Raw genomic sequence first — 22,935 nt, forward strand, 5'->3', positions numbered from 1 at the left:
ATTAATCTCGTCAAGTGTTGAGCACAATCTCGTTAAGTATCGAATACAATTTATCAGCATCGAGCAAAATCTTATCAAGTATCTAGGTCAATTTTTTCAGATATCGATCACAATCTTTTCGAGTATCGGGCCCAATCTTGTCAGGTATGGAGCACAATCTTTTCAGTATCGAGCACAATCGTACCAAATATCGTGCACAATTGTATCAGTAACATGCACAATTTCATCAAGTAACGCGTCCATTCGTTCAAATATCGTGTACAATCGAATCTCTTATCGTACGCAAGTTGTATCGAGTATCGTGCATGATCGTATCAAGTAGCGTTCCGCAGGATCGGAACTGACACTTGCGCCATCCTCATTTCGGAAGGTGTCAGCGCCGGGCGGTGCCTTATGTCCTTATGACCTTATGATGGGTTCGGGAGTTCCAAGTCCCCGGTCACGCTGGTGCGCCGCCTTCGTCGTCCTCCGTCTCCGAGTCGTCGCTAGGCAGGTCACGTCGCCCTCGGGTCCCGGTTAAACGTTGGACGTGTTCCGTCTATTTGCTCTCCTATGGGCCAGCTGATGCAAGATGCTGTTGGTTGTCACTGGCTGACAAGCAGTTTCCCATTACTGGACAATCCGGAATCTTTCTCAACCACTTGTCCAGTCGTCTCTTGAATGTTTCAAGGGTGAACTCCCCTCCTCTCAGCTCTTTTGGCAAGACATTAAAAAACCTCGGTCTTACCACGGACAGTGAGCCCTCACGAAGAGTCTGTACTCCGGCCGCGGCTCGGTTATTAAATGGGGGAACCCTGCACTGTCTCCCCCCTCCTTTCGTTGTTGTAACGTGTCACTATTCTGTAGGTCTCACTCTCAAAGTTGGGAGCCAGTCCGGTTATCAACTTCCAAGTGTACAGTATGATATATCTTTTTCTTCTCCTCTCCCGTGAGTACAGTCCCAGGTGTTTCAGCCTATCCCAGTAGTTCAGGTTTAGCTCCCTCATGCCGCTGATCCTGTACGTGAAGGTCCGCTGCACTGCCTCTAGTTTCCGCACCGCACCCGCCTTGAGTGGCGATCAAAGTTGGCAGCAATACTCAAGATTCGGGAGCACGAGGGCTCTGAAGAGTGTAATCATTGGTGCTGCTTCTCTCGTTCGAAATGTCCGCCATATCCACCTCATCCTTTGCCGGCTGCGCGCGAGTAACTAGTTGTTTCTCCTCGATTTCTGTGCCATCTGATGCCAAGTAGCGATGTGGCATCTCGATCTTTGTGCGGACTCTGTATCCCATTACTTCGAACTTGGTGCCGTTGAACTGCATATTGTTCACTAAGGTCCAATCGTAAACTGACGATAGGTCATCCTGCAACCTCTCGCAGTCTAGGTCATCTGTGATCTTCATCAGCACTCTTGTATCGTCCGCAAATGACGATGTAGAGGTGTGGGTGAGTTCCGAGTCAATATCGGCAATGTGGATGAGGAAAAGGATCGGTCCAAGCACTGAGCCTTGCGGAACTTCTCTTTTCACCTTCGCTTCTCTCAATTTCGAGTTTCCAATTGCGACTGCTTGTACTCCCTTGTGTAAGGAAGTTGTGGATCCACCTTAACAGGCTTCCTCCTACCCCCAACAGCCTCAGCTTTGGTGCCAGGGCATGAAGCTGCCTATGTGCTGTGGTACCAGCGTAGAGCGGTGCCAGTCTTAACTGCTCGCTCTTCCAGCGCGGTCTGTGGTGCCTGGCGTGTTAAGAAAATTTTGTTGTCCCGTCTGGAGCCGCACTATTACAAATACTTTCGATTTTTTCCTCTTATACACTGCAAAGATGGGTATTTTCATTTTTGAACCTTTGTTTGTGAGTGGATATCTTTTCGCTGTAAATGTTCAAGGGGATGCTCGAGAGCGTACCACGACATTTGTCGTGCCGAGATATTACGTGTGAATTTCAATTTCTCTTTAATTTAGAATCAAAGGCTTCTTACAAAATATGTGGTGGAAGAAGATTTTGGTTTACTACCTTACCCTAGATTCAATTTATTGAATTATTAAGAAAAAAGTGCAACTTTTTTAATTACCTACTGAAACATTTATAATAAAAATTATTAAAATAACAAGTCTCATAACAGGTGTCCTCCCCGCGGTTACAAGACTTATTTAATTTCGTTGCAGTAATTTTTGTAGGTCGAAAATTGTATTAAGCTAGAAGGCGTTCGAGCAGTCGTCATGCGGCAGCTTTTTGGCAAAATCTTCTTCGCGGGCCTCATCACTTCGGTACGTGGGCCATGAACTTCATTTTCTGTGTTCTAAGATTGAATTTCCCTTGGTTACTACTGCATAATAATCATATTTATTACAGTAATATTTAATGCCCATGTATCATATCACAAATTTTGATTAAATTAAGTGCATTCTCTGTTATCGAACCTGCATGAACGAATAAATTATGCCTACTAATTCTAAAATACTCAACTAGCAGGTGTCAAACTCAGACGTTGAGCACATTGTTACGGCGGGTAATGTGCGGTAATGTGCGCACTAGCCGAGTCCGTATTGCCGCAGTGATCGCCAAACCGCGAGGTTGTCATGAATTACGATAGAGATGAACAAATTCATATTGACGCGGTGCACGGAGAAGTTGAATACTTTACCTGGGGGTTTTCGTCACTGTTACGTATCTGCTGCTCTTTTGTTTTCGTTCAATTCTCGACGGTTGGTTTGAACTTCGCAACCATCCAAATTCGTTACTGCCAAAATCCGTTTTGTCCTTTTTTCCTGCGCATTGATGACTTTGATTCTTGCAGCCCATGTTTGGGGAAATAAAAAGATTCTTTCCGTTGAGAGGCTCTCCTTGTTCATAAATTCACCAATTGCTTCATATAACTGCGAATTTTGAAATCTTATTATTTGTACATAAAAAAATAATATATATGTTAAAGTTATCATTATAGCTATTATGATTAGCATATTAATAATAATAGGTGCTATTAATCAAAGAAGTGTAACCTTTTTTATGCCAGGTGTCAATTAGTTTTCCATTCGCGGGAAAAATTCCAAAATCTCTGAATCCTAGAGATCTAAGATCATTAACTAAAATCATATCCAAATACATTTCGAGGCAAAATTATTTAGAGCTTTCTCAGCCAACTATATTGCTTTCAGCGCCGATGATTTTTTTCAGTCTTTCACAATCACTCAGTAGATCAAACACATTTGTGAATGTTGATCTATCACTGAGACAATTCTTTTAATTTTTGAGAAGACATTAATTTTTGGTTTCTAATGAATATCTTTATATAGTCATGCTTTTGTGCATCTTTCTCTCCGTAGATATGGAGATAGATACTGCTCCATCTAGTATGCTAGATGGAGCAGGAGTATGCCTGCCAAGACGCAATCACAATTGACGACTTATATGTCAAGAGATGATAGTCAGACAACTTACTCAGCACCAGATATATTATTGAATACTATTTCAAAAACTTAAAGAAGAACTCAATGATTAAATAATTAGTGATTGCTCCACACTCTCTTTTAGCTTGTAATCACAATAATAAGCTGTCGTAAATTAGGGCAATTATGGAAAACTGACAAACTGTACTTTTAAATGCTAAGTGAAATATTTTTCATATTCTTGTTTTATTTGATTTTTTTTATTTTATTGCACAATATTTTGATATTTTCATATAAATCATCCTATTACACCATCGACTTTGAATTTGCCATATCCTCAAGCTCACTAATTTGTTCTTGATTATGATTGATTAGTGATTGATTATGATTTGTTGCTACTCATACTCATTCCGTCTCTACATCCCCAAATTTATATTTTGCTCTAGCATTCGCATACATACTTCACTCAAATCTCACACATTTTTCACTTATTCCAATTTTTCCCAGTGTTTGACACAGAAGCTCTCTATCCACCCGCTCATACGCTTTTTCTATGCCTAGAAAAGCCAGGTACATTTTCTTTCCATTTCTTTTCATTCTCCCGATCAGTTTATTCATAACATATATATTATCTTCTGATCTTCTCTCATATTTAAAACAATGTTGCTCTTTACCAAGCACTCTTTCGTTCCTCATACATCTTTGCATGAGCTCATGCATAACCGCACAGAAAATTTTACCTCTGCTGTCAGCAGGAGCAAACGGCCTGTAATTCTTGAGTTCTTTCTTGCTCTTGTGGCCTCCCTTGTGTAGCAAGGTTACCTGACTTTCATTCCAAGTGTGACGGGATGCATATTATGTGATATTTTTTGTATGACTAAAGAATGCGTAGGCATATTTTTATTTCGTGACTGAAATAGGAATCTCCTTTGCAGTGATATTATCTGTCAGTAGCGTTGCGTTGCAGTCGTCTGCGAAGCGCCACGCGTCGTCTGCTAGCCCTGACACGTTTAGACTTATTTCTTTGATGTGTTAATTGTAAGTTGACTTATTCACTTTAATGTGCAAATATTTTGAAAAAGGACTTTATTCTTATATGATAATTGTAATGATTTGCTGTTGTGCGAGAATCAGTGCTGTCAACCTACGATACTATCGTTAAAGTAAAGACGACTACGTCGCCATCTTGCGTAAGGAAAGCTAGACATCTTAGAGGCAGATGTGCTATAAGAAGTCGATTATAACTTGTAGTCATGTTGTCAAAAGGTTAAACTCTTTGTTAATATGATTTTATTAGGTGATAATACTTCTCATTGTATTGGATAATGTTTAGTCAATGTTCATTTGTCTAGTCTATTTACGAACTGATATCGACTCACGCGCTCGCGAGTTAATCATCCTCGAGAGATATTCTATCTTATATCAACTTTCACATATCATTACTTGACCAAAGGATTATAATATGATTCTATTTTATTGTAATATACTATATTATCTATTTTTTTGCGTATAGACAATTTTATTAGCCAATTTCTTGCACTTTGTAAACGGGGTGTTGATGTAAGCTCATTTTAGCTGAGTTAACCCTTGCGGGAAAGTTGTGTTTGCTCAGTGGTACTGTGTTGGTCGGCATCTCGGTGCGGTTAGTTCCCGTACCATTTGCTGTCCGTTTTTGTAATTTGGCAGTGTAGTAGGGATAGAACCCCTAATCTCTGCGGTTCGTTGTAGGCATCTCGGTGCGGTTAGTTCCCGTACCATTTGCTGTCCGTTTTTGTGATTTGGCAGTGCATTAGGGCTAAGAACCCCCTAATCTCTGCGGTTCATTGTCGGTATCTCGGTGCGGCTAGTTCCCGTACCATTTGCTGTCCGTTTTAGTGATTCTTGTGGTGCATTAGGGCTAGAACCCCTAGTCTCTGCGGCTGGTTGTTGGCATTTTGGTGCGGCTAGTTTCCGTACCATTTTCTGTCCGTTTTGTGATTATTTGCAGTGCATTAGGGCTAGAACCCCTAGTCTTTGCGGCTGGTCGTTGGCCTCTTGGTGCGGCTAGTTCCCGTTCCATTTGCTGTCCGTTTTGTGATTCGTTTGCTGTGCATTAGGGCTAGAACCCCTAGTCTCTGGGTTTCATTGTCGGCATCTCGGTGCGGCTAGTTCACGTACCATATGTTGTCCGTTTTCGTGATTTGGCAGTGCATTAGGGCTAGAACCCCTAATCTCTGCGGCTGGTTGTTGGCATCTCGGTGCGGCTAGTTCCCGTACCATTTGCTGTCCATCGTTGTGATTCTTTGCAGTGCATTAGGGCTAGAACCTCTAGTCACTGTGGCTAGTTGTTGGCATCTCGGTGCGGCTAGTTCCCGTACCATTTGCTATCCATTTTGTAATTCTCAGCTGTTTATTAAGGCTCATTCTGTGTGGTTTCTCGGCTGTTTGAACTCTTGAAGTGTCAAGCCTTTTCTGGGAACTTTTGGACTAAGACGAATAATAAATTTTGCGCCTCGTATGAAGAAACTTGTAATTTGCCTGGAGATTACCAGTATACTACGAAAAGTTTCTTGTGTTCATTCCTCCTTTCTCCAACTCACGGGAATTTAAAGCCGGACCGAAGAGCGACTCTTTAGCCCTCGTGTTTAGGATCAGTACGAAAGTCTATACCAAGTCAGCACGCTACCCGTAAATATTTCAACTTCGCGGCGGTGTTTCCGGTTACACACGCCTCAGGTGCACACTCATTTGTCCAAACAACATTGAACACAGATCAGTCATTTTGCCAATCGCACTCTCACCTCCATACTTATACATCTCATATGGTATCTCATCCCTTCAAGCTGACTTATTGTTCTTCAATCGCTTTACCTCTAGTTTCACTTCCTCATTTGTAATTTCCTCGTCTATGCCACTGAGATTTTTACGTTCTAATGAAACAATATTTGCACTTGGCGTAAATAAGTCATTCATCCCACCAATGTCTTCCCATGCAGAATTTCTTCACAGCTTCCGCCAACATTGTTCGTTCAGTTACATTCTACTTTCAGCCCATCTACTCTCAGATCACCTTCCCGTTTGTCCCCTCGTAGGAGGGCATACCATTTGCGTCCACCTCTCTGTCCCTTCATAACAAATTCATTTATTCTATTTCGCTCATACTCAACAATATGATTTCTAATGATAGTTTTGGTTCGTCTCTGTTGTTCTTCATTCCTCAGCCATGCTTTCTGATATTCCTGCTCACAATCCTCACTCTCATGCCTCTTTTTCTGAAGTTGCCTGCAAACTTGATTACATCTCTTTCGTTCATTTTTTTAAAACTCTCACATCATTACGCCACCAGATTTCATTCATTCTTCGGCTTTTGCGTTTATTCCTAGCTGTCCTTGTATATGCAGTCCTTACCGCCTCGTTCATACATTTCTTAAGTTGTTCATTCTTACCATTCACATCATTTGTCACTTCCCATTCTGTATCAATAAGTTTCGCACTAAAATTATTTCAGTCCACACCTTTCACTTGCCATTTACATTACTTGTCAGGCTCTCTCACATGTGTATCATGCATTTTCAACTCACTAACAAGCATATTATGATCACTTCTGATATCAATCACACCAGCTTCATCCACCCACATGCACATCACTTTTCTTCTTGCATTCGCATTTACCAAAATATAATCAATTGCTGAACAGTTTTCCCTATTGTTCCAGGTCACCTTCCCTTCAGCCATTATAACATTCAGGTTTTCAAATTAATTTTAAAACACAAACTCATTCAGAAGCTCTCCCTCCATTTTTGTTTACAGGCTCTCCTAGTACACTACATGTCTCCCATATCTACTATTATCTTATGGCTATATTCATCAATGGCTATTTTCATCAAGCACTTTCTTTATACAGGCATACTTTTCTCTGTTCTCACGCTCAGACCTCACTCCCTACACAATCATGTAACATACGATCATCACCACTTGAAACCCTTCCATCCTTTCAGACTTAGTTGTTGCATACTCGATCTCTACAGCAAGTATATCCTAGCTCATCTCGCTTTCACCAACACTTGTTTCTTCCACGCCATAGCCTGCCTCCATACGTACAATAACTCCAACTCTCCCCGACCCTTGTTTGTTGCTTTTTCCTTCCCTTATTAAACATCTCATACTTCCCGCTTTTTAAACATCCATTCCCTCTCATTTGAGTTTCAGTTATTCCTCCTATATCCATCTGATGTGCTTCCAACTCTTTACACAAATCTTCATTTTTTCCAAGACCCATGCCCTGATATTTATCAGTCCCACTTGCATCATTTTCGTATTGTTAGTTCTGGTCACATCCACACTCTTTCTGTCTGTTCACACGTTACTTAAGAAGGTTGGCTACATATATAAATGCTGTGTTGAAGATTGTGGCATTTGTTACTTAAGAAGGCTGGCAATATTTATGACTGTTGTGGTGAAGATTGTGAAATTTGTTATTTTAGAATGCTTGCAACACATAGCTGCAGGTAGTCTCGTTTCAGTATAGTCCCGATTTTCCGATAATTTTGAAAATTGTCCCGATTTTTATAATTTATCGTGACAAATGGTCACGTATCGTCTCGAATAATAAAAGCTCCAAGCGAGTCTATGACATTGGGACGCATGCCGGAGGCCTGCTTTGCCAAATTTCACACTCAGTTCATTTTATTTCCGTAGGTAAAAAACTAGAGGGCATTATAGCCTATGAAGTCAAGTACTCAAAGCCTTAGCGCCGGATGTCCACAGCCCCACAGCCGCAAAATAAACTTGCTAAAGCTAAGCATGGCCATTCTACATCTGGCCACGCCTCTTCCGGCCTAACCTACACAAATTGCAACATTTTTCCACCCAAAACAAACCTAGTCGGACCTATCCTAACCTCATTGGCTGCAGAAAGTTAGAAAGGTGGTCCAAGTGTGCTGATAGAGCCAGCCGTTGGCTGCAAGAAGGTTGTGAGCTGGGACAGCGTGCATAGGTTAGGCCAGAAGAGGTTAGGCCGGAGTAGGTACGGTCGGATGAGGAACTGCCAGCTTCTGAGCGATCATGCTTGAGCATTGGCTGAAGGCCTACGGTGCTATTACCTTTCGGCATTGAGACTCTTGTCTACATTACGGAGTTCAAGCGCAGTCTGGTTACGAAGTTCAAGCGCTTCTAGCTCTATGCTGGTTAAAGTTAATGCATGGTGAAGCTGGACGTGGGCTCCAGGGCTTTTATAGAAGTAAAACTTGTGGCCTACGGCTGTGCCCCATGACATAAAGGAGCAGGACATTTTGACGGCTGGAAGACGATAAACTAAAAAGGAAATTTTACCATTAAATAAAGTTTACCTCAAGCATCACTCTCTAGAAAACATTGATACTTTATCATGAAATTCACATGTTCAGTAAAAGTGAATATTTTCTTTAATGAAACTCTTGAGATGAGTCAGCCTTAAATAATTATGGAATTTCAAAATGCAAATGCTTATTTTCCTTTCAATACATACAGAATTCACTTATTTCGGCTTCTTCTATTTAAATTCTTCCAGTGAATGATATATATGATGGTTAAAGGAGCTTTAAACAAAAAATTAGTATTGCACTAAACAGCATGAAAATATTAAGATCGCGATTTGCAATTTCAACCCGCACAAAACATAGCCCCAAACCATGTTAATCGACGGCTAGCCGTAAAATGATATTAGTATGTGGACATAAGTTTACTTTATTTGAATAGCGCATTTCTAACGCATCTTATTGCAAGCATTATGATTAACACGACTAATGTAAACTTTGAACAAGCGTGAGTCAGAAGCTGTTCCCCATTTTCGCCCTAACGTCTTTTGTGTTGCAGATGACGTGTCTTGGACTCGTTTGGGCATCGATTCCTGACAGCGTAAGTACAACGGGCCGGGTCACCGTGTCTCCTGTTGTGAACATTTTGTTATTGAACATTCTTAATTATTACCTTTTTGATCTCGGCAACCTTTCCCAACAATTGAACTGCTGATTTTGACGTATTAATTATGATAATGAATGTACATGTTATTTAATTGGTGTAATTCGGCAGAAGTCTTTATTTTTTGCAATTTTGTTTGAAGACCATGAGCATTATTTCTATTAACAATCTCCTAAGTTGTTTTTTCAATCAGTCAATTTCAATTTCAACACTTGAAATTAAACTTTGGAAATTACAGTAGTACAAATCACGGGCATTATGGATACAATTTGAAATTCAAGCTTAAATTTACTCTGAAAATTCTTTCAGCGCCCTGATGAATCCTTTAGTTTTATGGTTGATAGCTGGAGACTCGCTCTTGATGATGAGAGCCTCAGCACTCGCCAGGCTCGAAACATCAGGCGATAGCTGAGGTCCTCAAGAGCGGGTCTCCAGCTATCAACCTCCAAACTACAGGATTCATCAGACCGCTGAAATTATTTTCAGATTGATTTCAAGCCTAGATTTCAAACTGAATCCAAAATATTATGATTTGTACTACTGTCATCTCCAAAAGTTCAATTTCAGGTGTTGCAAAACTCTTCCCCTGTTTGATAATGAATATTGTATATTGGAAACGCTGCATTCCAGTAAAATTTCGTTTCATAACCTGCTTTTTCTTCCGGCAACAGCAAGAAATTTTGTTCGACTCAGTGAAAAATCAAATAAGAAGATTGTTAATTGTTGTTGGCGAAAGGGAGCCGGTATAGATGCAGTGTACCTCGATTTTGCCAAGGCATTTGATAGTGTCCTTCATCAGCGGCTGTTGCGAAAATTGTAGTCTTTGGGAATTGAGAGTAATGTACTCAATTGGATCAGAGATTTCCTATTAGGGAGACGACAATGTGTCAGTATAAAAGGGATCGTGTCAGACTGTGCTTCAGTGCGCAGCGGCGTGCCACGAAGAAGCGTCCTCGGGCCTGTTTTATTCGCTGCGTTTATAAACGATCTGCCAGAAGCTGTGTCTAGCGTGTGCTCGATGTATGCTGACGACACAAAAGTTTATTACACAGTGAAAAATACGTGCCAAAAAAATGCAGTTGCAAGGTGATCTTGACAGGTTAGTGGACTGGGCTGAGAAGTGACAGCTGCGTTTTAATGCTGCCAAAATTAATGTAATGTAATCCACCTTGGCTAGAACAATGAACAGCAAGATTATAAGTATGAGAAAACATGGTTGTAACGACAGAGTGGTGATGCCGAAGTCGGCAATGGAAAAAGACTCAGGAGTTGATGTCGACAGTGAGTTGAAATTTTCTAAGCATATTGAAGGTCAAGTTAATAAAGCCAATAAACGACTTGAACTGGCCAGACGCTCTTACGCGTACCAAGATGCAGAAGCGATGAAGATGTTGTATATTGTTGTCGTACGTCAGAACCTAGAATTTTGAAATGCCGTGAGGTCACCAAAACTAGAAAGGGCAAAATTTTAGTGGAGTGTTCAGAGACGTGCAACTAGGATAATTCCGAATTAAAAGGGAAGCCTTATGAATAAAGATTAACGATTATGAAGCTTCCAAGCCTCTATTGTCGACGTTTGCGTGGTGATCTCATTGAAGTATACAAGTAAACCCACGGTTTACACAAGGTCCCAGAAGGAGTCCTAGAATTTGAAACAAGAACCAACACCAGGGGCCACGTCTATAAATTAAAAAAAAAACAACATTGTAACACATCCATGCGACAACATTTCTTATGGCTTCGAGTCACCGACATGTGAAACAGCCTCCCTGATAGCATCGTTGACTCTCCGAGTATGAACATCTTCAAAAACAGACTAGACGAAGCTATGCAGGAGCATATGATCAGTCATGAATGCCCAGCAACTTACGGACCAGGCAATAAGTCCAGCAGCTATCTCAATCAATCGTCATTTATGGGAAATTCGGGTTCCAAAGGGCGGATCCCTTGCGGAATCAAGTCACGAAATGTACAAGAAACGGCAATAGGTCATAGGCCTATTTTTTCAGTGCCGAAAATTCTATTCTGTTATCATAAAAAGCATTCTCTGGTCTTCAATCAAACTTGTTATTTAATTGGTATTAATGAGAAATTGTTGAGGCCCGTAGAATCTTTGAGTTTGTGGCACATTATTTCACGAGTGAGTTCAACAATGAGGCATTAATTTGCAAACTCTGTTATTTTTAAGTAGACAAATGGATAGTGAGATAGCATTCGTCTCCCTAGTTCATATAATTCATTTAGCGGAGATACAATCACAGTAGATCAATTTATTGATCAATTACTGCAGCAATACCTGAGGAAATTGGGGTAAACTTAATTATTTCCCCCAAAATTGCGTAAATTATAGTTGTAGGTAAGCATACGCAAACATTTGACAAAAAAAAATAAAACTAAGAAGTTGTTAACCAATTTCTCTCCAAATGATGATAATTTGTTTTCAATTTTTTTTGGCTTATTGCATTTGATTCAAGATCAGGATTACATCTTCCGTTCGCCCGCAGGTCAACTTGGCTCCACGCGCGGCTGGTCCGCTGGACTGTGGACGCGGAAAATCCCGGACCCCGATATCTGTGAGCTTCAGGACTCTGGTGGTGCCGGGGCGGAAATCTGTTGTGGTGAGCATTCAAATTAAAGGTAGATACGATGGGACCAAGTACCTCTGAAATTCGATTTCATTCGTCCGTGAATTCTGCGGGAATTTTGTGTTCTGAGATGCATTTCTGAACGTTGTAGAGAAAGTGTAAGAATGATGGCAAAACATTCGTTTGGAGAAAATAAGTTGAATGGAAAAGTTCTCATAATATTTCGCGTGGTAACAGCTCAATATCAATATCGTGCAGCTCTCTCAATAGTTGTTGTTTTCAATTAGCTTGGTGAATTGTGTTATTTAGGTACTGTACATGAAATATTAGATTCGTGTGAACTCAACGTATGAAAAAATTTGTTATCATGGTTTTATTGAGCCATTTCCTTCAGACTTACCGTCGTCACTCACTCACCGCGGATTTATTGACCTCCGCCGTCAATAGGACCCTACTGCTGTCAGCGAAGGATGTGGTAGAGTGCGCGAGAAAGTCGGCCTTAGCAGGTGAGAATCTTGCAACGAAACGATCCTGCAGCGGAGAAAATGTCGACCTTAGCAGCTAGTAACCCATAGGCGAGAATACTACTTCCATGAACGTATAATTTCAATCGTGATACTGTAGGTCTTGACAAATCAGGAACCCCCGAACGTACCTATCGGCGTTTTACGCGTTGCGAGGGGGAAGACTTGAAACTTGGTTGTGTTGGTCTAGAAGAGCCGTTCATTTTTTTATTATATTTATTTACCTACTGAATGGCATGTCGTGTCAGTTTTACTTTGAATTTGTGTGTATATCGTCCAGTTATTATTTGTATAATGTCGTCTGCAAATGCTTTATACTCTGTGTTGGAGAGTGGCGGAGGGAGACCGTGGGTTTAAAAGCTGTAGAGGAGGGGTGAAAGACAAGCCCCTTGGGGTGCGCCTGTGTAATTGTAGAGGGGGACCTATGTGGTTGTCTATTCTGATTGATGCTGTTCTGTTGGTGAGGTAGCTTGGAGTGTTTCTATAAATGACGAGCGCATTGCAAGATTTTGTTGCATTAATTTTTATTACTGTCCGTTGTGCCAGACCTTGTGAAGTCACATCAGGAGGCACTATGTCGATCGTTTGTCGTTGTGCCAGGTGTATGGCGATTGTTTCGTGGAATGTGGCTAATGCTGTGTGAGTTCCCATGTATTTCCTGAAACCGTATCCTCTGGTGTTGTATGTGTTGTGAATGGTGAGGTGTTCTCATAGTCTGTTGCTGAACATTTTATCTAAGAGCTTCCTGCAGATGTCCAGTAATGAGTTGAGTCGGTTGGTTTGGAGAGGAAGACCATGATGACGTATTTTAGTGAATCGGGGAAACAACTAACGAAGATGCCGTGATTTAACTTGTTTAGTAGGTAGGGGATCATGTTTTTGATTAGGTGTTGCGTTGGAGTGTTGTGATGCCTGTGCATGGGCCGAACTTGTTTGACTGTTTTTAAAGTGTGCTGAAATTCTTCAATAGTGTTGGGTGGGTCGTCAACTGAGTGAAGTCGGGTTAGGTTGACATGATTGCATGGATGAATGAGATGGTATGTATTGCTGTTCACCGAGGTCTTGCATGGTGTGGATGTGTTCGAGGTAAAAGACTTCGTTGTTATAATGTCGTTCGGTGTTAATATGTTTTACATATGTATATGCAAAATAGGTTCTTTCTATTCTGGAGTGGCATGCTGTGTGTTGTATTAGAGTTATGAGAGGGCCTGTCATGTGTTGGAATCAAGTATGCGCTTTATTGAAGATCAGAACTTTATAAGATTTGTTTGTTTTCCCAGTGTTGATGAAGTCCTGTAACGTCCGTGTAAGGAGGTATCTGAATGCAGTGTGTAGTTGTTCGCAGAGGGTGATGAGGTGTCTGTTTAGTGCTAATGATGAGTCGTAGGTGTGGATGTATTGGAGAGTGTCTTGATATTGTGTTTGGATGAGCAGTGTCTCGTGGGTGGGAAAATGCCGGGAACAGTGCAGTGTGTTATGTGGGGAATTAGAGCTTCGGTGGCGTTCTATACGTGTTTTGTCAAATATTCTGGAAGTTTTTCTATGTGTAATAGTACTGGGTCAAATTGTGTAGGTACTGTATGCTGTAATAGTGATTTTGTACAAGGTCCAGTTTACTCTATGGAAGGATCTGCGATGACACAAGGTTGTGGGTGTTGACAGTTGTAGAGTGGGGGCCGATGTGTGTACAATAGCTTTGGGCTATTAGAGAATGAAGTTGTATGTCAATGAGGCTGAGGTCACTGTTTCCTAATGTTGTGTGTCGGGCTCTTAAATCTGCCAGGAGGCAGACGGGATGTGGCCTGTTCAGTAGTGTATGGAAGTCGAAGTAGTTAATGTACTCTGTGCGTGGTGGGATGTGTGTAGTTCCTATTGTGATGAGTCTTTGTTGAGTGTCAAATATGACCAGCATGTCTGTGTAGAAGTGTAAAACACAATATCCTCGATATCTTCTTTACTAACAAAGAAGAATGATGGTGGACGTTCGGGTTGAAGAGACATCACTGTGCGACCACTGCCTGGTGATGGTGGAAACTACATTTGGAGCTGAAACCCAGTCCAGGGTTATACCCCAAAAGGGACTGGCAGGGCTTAGCCCTTTACCACCTGACATGAGTAACCGGAGCAATATTGTAACGAGCCTACTTCTCAAAAAGGGTGCGTTGCTAGTGAGCGCAAAATGATTTGCACTGATGGTTGCCGCCACGTAAAACAACTTTGAGATGTTCTCTGTTGCCTATAAACGTCCTCAGGCTGTTACACTCCATAGTTTACGTATAACTTAACTTGAAAGTTATGTTTCCGGAGATTGACATACGGCGGGAGAGGGTTAACTTCTACCGTTGAAGAACGGATTGGGTAGCAATTTGGAATGAACTTGACGAAACTGATTGGAGAGAAGAGTTTCCTGAGAGGAAGGAAGAAGGAATTTACACAAAACTATGTGAGAAACAAACACAGATGTGTGCATCATATCCCGCTAAATACGGGCCCTAAAGTCCGCAGCATTACAAGAGACCAATGAATCGTCATGGGAAAACGCACACGATTGAATAACCAAATAGCTAAATCCACTAGCTATCTGAGTGGACAGAGACTATTAGTGCTCCAAATGGAAACCGAACGCGGTTGCTGGGCTCGCAGAGGACGTATGAATTAGCTGTCAAGGAACGAGTAGTTGTGGTCATCATGGAGAACTCTAAGTATTTTTTTAAATATGCTCATTCCAAGGCTAAAATAAAGACACAAGCGGGCCCGCCGTAGGGTAACGATATCCTTGCCAGAGGTGACCAGAGTATGTGTGACTTACTGAGATCGCAGTTTAAATCAGTGTTCAGTAAACCCCGCTCCTCAAGACAAGCGAATGAAATCGAAATTCTCCAGGAGCTGCCAGGCGGAAAAGTACTGACGACGTTTTCAGTACCATGACCCGATGGAATTCCGGCAGTGCTATTGAAGAAGTGTGTTGGAACACTGAATTGCTTTTGGCTCTGTTAAACCTCGATGTTGGAGGGAATTATTCCTGAGGGCAACAAAAAGAACTGATAACGCCAATCCAAAATGGAGGTCCGAGGGACAGACCCCAAAATTACAGACCTGTGACCTTGACCTCACCGGTGATCAAGGTTTTTGAGAAGTTATTGGCAAGGAGTCCTGTCCAGTGAATGGAAGAGGCTGAACTGTATAAGAATGGTAAACACTGTTTCCGGTGAAATCGTTCCCATTGGTCATGGTTATTGGAGCGCCATCACCATCTTGTGGCCCTACTGGAGGAGGGAGCTGTCGTGGGCGTAGTACGTATACATGGACTTTGTTAAAGCTTTTGACAATGTTTACCATGGGGTGCTCTTCAGAGAGCTGAAGCTGTTGGAGGAAGCCTGTTAGGTCGAATCCACAATTTTCTTACAGATAGAGTACAAGTCGTCGCAATCGGAGATCGAGAGAAGCGAGGGTGAAAAGCGGAGTGTCACAGGACTCGGTGCATGGACCGATGCTCTCCCTCAACCACATCGCCGACGTCGACTTGAGCTTGCCTACGCATCTAAATCGTTATTAGCGGACGATACATGAGTGCTGATGAGGCTCACAAATGACCAGGACTGCGAGAGGTTACAGGATAACTTGTAGACAACCTCCGATTGGGTACTAGTGAATAATATGCAATTCAAAGGCTCCAATTTCGGTTGTAATGAGATAGAGTCGACACAGAGACCGGGATGCCACATCGCTACTTGGCATCGGATGGCACAGAAATTGAGCAGAAGCAACTTTTTCGAGATTTCGTAATGTTCATTAATATCGAAGCCACCCAGCAGGCAATGTCAGGTTGAATCAACTTTAAACAAAAAAACTCACGACGTTGCGATAATGTTGGATATTAGTTTAGAATGAAAGTTGTATCAACGTCCTTCTTTCAACGTCGTACATTTCGACGTTGTTTCAACGTCGAAATAGCATTAAATTCTGATTTTAAAATCGCATATATGTTTCCCGATTTTATCGTCAGATCTGAGCGCGATCTCAACGTCGAAATGTCCGTCGTTGAGAAAACGATGTTGATTAAATTTTCATTCTAAACTAATATTCAACGTTATTGCAGCGTCATGAGTTTTGTTGTTTCAACGTTGATTCAACCTGACATCTCCTGCTGGGCACGTTCGATGACCACAACAAGGAAATATTGGCGCGAGTCAGACAACGGATAAAGGGGATTTGGCAGAAATTTTTAATGAGAGAAGCAGCGCCAATGATTACACTCATCAGACTCATCGTGCTCCCTGATCTTAAGGACTGTTGCCAGCTTTGGACTCCGCTTAAGGCGGGCGCGGTGCGGAAACTGAAGTCAGCCCAGCGGACCTTCACGTTCAGGATCAGCGGAATGAGAGAGCTAGAGCTGATCTACTGGGGCAGGTTGAAACACCTGGGACTACTCACTGGACAGAAGAAGAGAGAATTATATTGTATTGTGCACTTGGAAGTTGTAAACCGGAGTGTTATTGTAAATGGCTGATAATGTAAATATTTTATTTTGCCAGTGTCGGACGTTGTGTTGTGGTATCTTTATTGAAACCATAGCCCTCATGTCTGGCGCGTCTATTTGTATTTCAAGAATTATTCTGTCAGTTTGATTTGTGCGGTATTGGTGAAAGTGAGGCTGTGTTAAGGAATGCTTGTTTATTATATTGCAGGTTTGTCTGTTTCTGTGTATGTGTGTTGAGTCTTCTGTGATTCTTGGTCTAGTGTTGTTTTTTCGTGAAAGCTTTTTTCTGTTTTCAGTTGGCGGCTAGTGTGTTGTTCCTGTTGGTAATTGAAAAATTTTAAAATGTATTTCTGCAATGTGTGTAGGTGAGGTCGTAAGATGCACACTCATAGCAGGATTTTATAGTGGCGGTTCATAGGTGTAGGGTGGTCTTCAAATTCAAAACATTTGTAGGAGGTAAGGATATGGCTCTATTCCTTTTGCACTGTGAGAGCTGATTAGTACGTCAGTAAATCGATGGCTTAGTCGTCGTCCGTAATTAACTGCATAATTGCCCTGCAAGAAAACTTCATGCTACCTGCTGTATAAGTTTGGAACTGTCAAATGCGTGAAGGAAACGGATACTCTTAATATTCAATTGGAAAAATAGTTAACGGCATCGTCAATTCTACAACTCAATAATCTTGTTTTTCGCCTGATCTCGCAGTTGAATGCCAACACCCATAATGAAAGAAATTGTCGAAGTCAGAACTCTTTTGCTCAATTGTGTTTAGTAGCATTGAACTTCATTCAGTGCCAATTATCAATTACACAAACAAGTTTATAATTATCAAAAGATCGATAACTCAAATTGTTGTTAACTTCCATAAGATATATATTTTGTCCATCAAAATTTGATATTATTTGGAGAATCTTAAGAGCGATCAAGTTCGAAAATCGCACTTCTGGAAGTGTGTCCTCGTAGGTAGCTGTTTTGTCTGCAGTTGCAAAGCTTTCCATATAAGGCTCAAACAACGCGTGTTGAAACAATATTTATAGCAACAGATCTTGGTGTTGAAGTAACCTATTTTTTCAGATATGGCTGCATTTTCATTCGAAGGAAACTGCACGGCTTTCACATTCCGAGAGAAATTATGTAACTGTCTTTGGGGGGCCAAAGTCATTTACTTGACGGACTCCTCTATCACACCTCCTAAATTCGTGAACTCGAGTAAGTCATTGCGGTGGTTAGCTTAGTGATCTGTGGGTGAGTGCAACAACTTCTTAGCAATATTGGGTCGAAATTATGTTGGCGCAGCCAGCGTGAGGCAACTCAAGGCATCGATAAAATCTATCGATCAAACCCGAATTCATATTGCTTTGTTTGTTATCATTTTTGAACTGGTATTGCAACCGACGGAAAGAATAAGTTATTCAGGTAAAGAAATTCATAACAAACCACCCCACGACCGATTAATCTTTGACCGACTTAAAGAACGCGAATAAGTGACTATTGGAATAAAAAGCAACTTCTGTATAATACGCCGTATCTTCAAATCTACTTTCGAAGATGTTCTGCTTTGTATCCTATTTTTAACTCTGTTGTTTAACACTGTTTTTAAACTGTAACCTGTAGACAGGAGGCGGGTCTAGCGAAGCCCGTCTGTAGTTTGTCGGTGGAATAATACAGCTGTTGTGGTCTTTATAATGTTGATGATCATGAGTGAAAAGTTGTATTTATACAGCAATGTGCTTACGAAGTTTCTGACTTTTATTGATTTAGAGGTGCCCCGAGTCTCGACCTAATGTAATATCAACATAAGTCATTGCAAACATTCAATGTTTTCTGTAGCTTTATTGATTTGGTCCGGAAAATGTCACTATTCATGGGGGAAACCTTATTTACGCGAAATGATCAGAGAGAATTGTTGGACTTAGTGCAGGAACATATGACGAGGTTGGTTTCAAACAGACCAAAGGTTGATCTATAATTCAAGTAAATAAAATGTATGTGCGGAGAAACGACTCGTCAATTTCTGTTGTTATATTTTATCAATACAAATTTTGGTTGCCATGTTATAGGAACGTATTCTAACAGGTGCTGCTCCGTACATCAACACTACTTTGGGAGGTGTCTCAGCCAAACAGTACAATCTGTTGGGCTTCCTTCTGGAAGAAGTGTCGAACAACAATGTGTTTCAACTTAAAGATGAAAATGGTGAGTAATTTTGATAACCCCCTAATCAAGCATTTAAAAATTAAGTTTAAACTCCTCGATGTTCTCAATAAGTTCCTATGTTTTCCGCTAATTCAACTATGTTATATTAGGAATGGCTCACCCCTACTAGGCCTCCAAGTACGTCCAGTTTTAAGCTATAATATCATCGGTTTTTTTATTGTGATTGAAATTGTATGACTATGTTCAATTAGTTTGGTATGACAACGTGGGCCCTTCGAGTGATACTGTAGTTTTAAATAATATTATATTTACTCGCAATACTTTGTTTTTGATTTCAGTTATTGATTTTGACGATATATCTTAAGAATTTTAGGGCCAAATTTATAACGTTAGTTGTATTATTGGATTGCGAACGTCCCAATCACTACGTTGGCATTCACAGACTCATTTTTCATCGAACCTCCAGATGCTGCGAACACATAAATTGCAATATCCGACTTTCAGGTCTAGTTGTGACGTCTTCCTTTCATTGCTTACGGCAAATATTTCCTCGTCGTACAACACTATTTCAGGAATTATTTCAGTAAGATTTTTTCTACATGCAATTTTACTCATATTATATTGTTCAACTTCACAAGCTTGAGTTCTTCAAAGCTGCTTCTAGTTCACTGCAACTTGAACAAATGACAAACATACCGCTGAATTCAAGACATTTTATTGCATCAAAAAATAACATTGATACGAAGCATCAGGTATTGTTTTCCCTTCCAGAGGCCGTAGATTTTGTGGCAGACTCTCATGCATACATTGTACCCCATGAAGACGGCGGCTACACGGGAGTCTACTTCTTTTATTTCGACTTGGACTCTTGCCTCATCGACATCTCGTGCGGGCGGCACGTTCTCCTTGTGGCAAAATATGACTCCGTCGTTCATCACGTGTGTGCGTCTAAATCAGATATGACTTTCGTTCTGTTACTTGCTGTATAATATCCTTTTCTAATTAAAAAGTGACATTTCACCTAAAAAATCGAATTATCGCTCAATATGAAAACTTACAATTTTAGTTTATTTACGACCAGATCCGTGATGACATCAGCCCATTATTTATGCTCAGCGATGCTGAACTGAACCATCGTCACGCCGTTTAAGTTGAACGTAACAAGTTTCCGTGAACTCGAAATACGAGTTTCCACTTCTCCGTCCGGACCGCTTTCGTGCCGAGCAAAATACATGATACATTTTCTCTTGATGGAATAAAATCGATTTATTTCATTGCCTTCTCCTGAATTTCAGCCAAAGTATCTTCTGCATTTCTTTTTGCAGTAACAGAATGCGGGAAGATCATCCAAGTCCCTGCTGATCTCTCATCGGCCCTAGTCCTTTACTCGCATCCTGGCGTGGGCTGCAGGCCTTTCCCCGACGGCCCGCATTACAACTGCACCGTAACGTTAACTTCAGTTAAAACGATGAGCATCTCCTTTGAGAACGTTGACTTCATGGGCGCTACCGGGACCTGCGACGGCTATACGTTGAGCGTGAGGCACAATCCTAATGGCGCTCCAATAGAGAAGAAGTTATGCCTCGAAGATTTCTCGGTCAGTAATCTATGTTTGTTCTAGAAGAATTAATCCATTTGAGCCTTGTCTTTGGAACTTCAATTCCGCTGCATGGAACATCGAACGAAGCAACGCAGGGCTAGATAATTTCAAGCATTGCACATCGTTTCTGCCACCTTAACTTTGTTTCATATAAACTGTTGACAAAATGTTATATAATTTATATAATAGTAAATGTTATTAATTAAATTCTTAAATTATTATTAATTTCAGTTATTCGCTCAAATCACTAATGGTCAAACTTAAGTAATGATATGCCCTGATGAACGACCTTTTATCGACAGGGTGGAGACGGTGATGACATTGCAGTCACTTTGAGTGGCACTGCGACGAACAAAACAGCCAAATTGGGGTTTTTATTCAGGATTTGGATTGCTTAGTGGTTGGGCCGCTGTGTTCCAGTGGCAACCATCTGGCGATGGTGTGTCCCAGGGGCAACCACGCCTCTGACGGTGGTGTGTTCCAGTGGCAACCTACGTTCAAGTGGCTACCCAATTTCAAGTTCTGACAGGAATTAGTTGAAAAAATTATAAGCAAACTTGTTTGTTGATTGATTTCAATAAAGCCAAATTATTGAACCGCTGTGATATTTCTTGCGTCCCATCGAAAGCGGCACCGAAAAATTGGTTCCTTGTTCATACTTCTTCTTTATGCGCTTCAGAGAACAGATTCATGAAGCGAATGGAAAGCCTGACGCAAATGTACGACTAGAATGACGAGTGAGGTGCTGATTCTAGCACGACGTGATGAAAACATTTGGTGCAATGTCACAGAGAACGGAACCTTTTCGTTATTTGTGGCAGGCTAATTGAACACTTCAACTCATACATTCTTAGGACATATTTCAGAAAGAAAGAAATGAAACGTATGTGCTACGTTAGGCCCATTCGCGCGACAAGGTGTGCGGCTCACTGAGACGTACATGCAGTAAAAAGAAACGCACCGAACATCCTAAGCGACTAACACCTGCCATATCATCTTATTATTATTGAATAACACCTGCATTATTATCGCCGTTTTTCTATGTTATTTCTTGCCACTTGTTTCGTTGCCATGAACTGCTACGATGAGGAGAGCTCACAGAGACAGAGAGACGGCATGTTCTCCAGAAGGTGTCGTCAGCGGCCGTCATGCAGAGTGTTAGGTGGGGCCTGGCAATATGGGAGCAGCGTTAGTACGGGAACGTTATCCCTGAACCTTGATGGTCCGAACAAGTTGATCGCACTGCTAGGTTGCTTTTAATTTCCATTGAGTGTTCATTAGCGTGTAGGGCGAAGGGTTTTCATGAGCTTGACATTCCAGGAGCTTGACATTCCAGAAGTTTAAGGCATTTTTTTATTCAACGAACATCGTATTTTAAAATCATTCATCAAGGGATTGTTTGCGGGGAATGAATCACGATTATCGATAAATCCTTGACACTGTCATACCTACTAAATAAAGTGGAATTTGCGAAGGAATTCCAATAATTAGATAAGTAGAAACATTTTCAATTTTTTACATGTCTAAGAATCAAATCTAGCCGCACATTAAAAATATAATATAAGACCTTAAACAACCTCACTATTAGTCTAACAATTGTCTGAGAACAACGGCTACCCCGGAAATATTTACCAATGGATCTTAGTGGGTGCGATGTCGATTGGTGTGTGTTGATGCAGAACGTGGGAGATTCGACCATTCTGTAATTTTAGTCTATTTGCCCTAAATAGTCTTTACAGATACGCGGCAACCTATCGCCTGTGGGTTATCGCTGCCGGTCGTAGTAAATTATAGTTGTCTGCTCGACAGAGCAACCCTAAAAAATCATACGTAAACTTGTCGGTTGGCCATTTATTTTGTAAGAACAATAAATCGGAAATTAATAAACACTTCGATTAAACGTGAAACAGTTATTTGTGATTGTTTGATGAACACATAATAACTGATAATGTCAATTAGACAAGCTCAAGCTCTGAGATCTCAAAAGTTCAGGACACAAAGCACCGTGACGCTTTTGCTTAAGAATTATTAAATACTTTATAGGAGCCCAAGACTCAGCAAATCTAAGGTCTCGTTTCTTTTTCTGCAGCGCAATACTCACGTACCTTTTAATAGCGATTTCGACTATTTTGTCAAATATGATTCGTTTTTGGACCTTACAATAACGATTTCAGGATGACTTGCTCATTCTGACGTTGTTCTTCATACTGTATCTTGTAAAAATGCCCATTTATTGCATTCAAAAACTGTCACTGTTTGGTACAGTATCAGGCAGCCTGAGATTA

General features: G+C 41.0%; 1 protein-coding gene across 1 annotated transcript; it reads left to right on the forward strand.

Moving 5' to 3' along the window:
* The first annotated feature begins 2,096 nt into the window (after window positions 1–2,096).
* Window positions 2,097–21,238, forward strand: LOC108673846. Its single transcript, XM_018161723.2, has 9 exons — window positions 2,097–2,247; window positions 9,199–9,240; window positions 11,808–11,921; window positions 12,283–12,394; window positions 17,968–18,102; window positions 18,970–19,089; window positions 19,822–19,992; window positions 20,376–20,647; window positions 20,953–21,238. Exons 1-9 carry the CDS (start codon window positions 2,200–2,202, stop codon window positions 21,046–21,048), a joined length of 1,110 nt encoding a protein of 369 aa, XP_018017212.1. The 5' UTR covers window positions 2,097–2,199; the 3' UTR covers window positions 21,049–21,238.
* The last annotated feature ends 1,697 nt before the right edge of the window (window positions 21,239–22,935 follow it).

The sequence above is a fragment of the Hyalella azteca genome, unplaced genomic scaffold, assembly GCF_000764305.2.
Source record: "Hyalella azteca isolate HAZT.00-mixed unplaced genomic scaffold, Hazt_2.0.2 contig11881, whole genome shotgun sequence".
Classification (NCBI taxonomy): Eukaryota; Metazoa; Arthropoda; class Malacostraca; order Amphipoda; family Hyalellidae; genus Hyalella; species Hyalella azteca.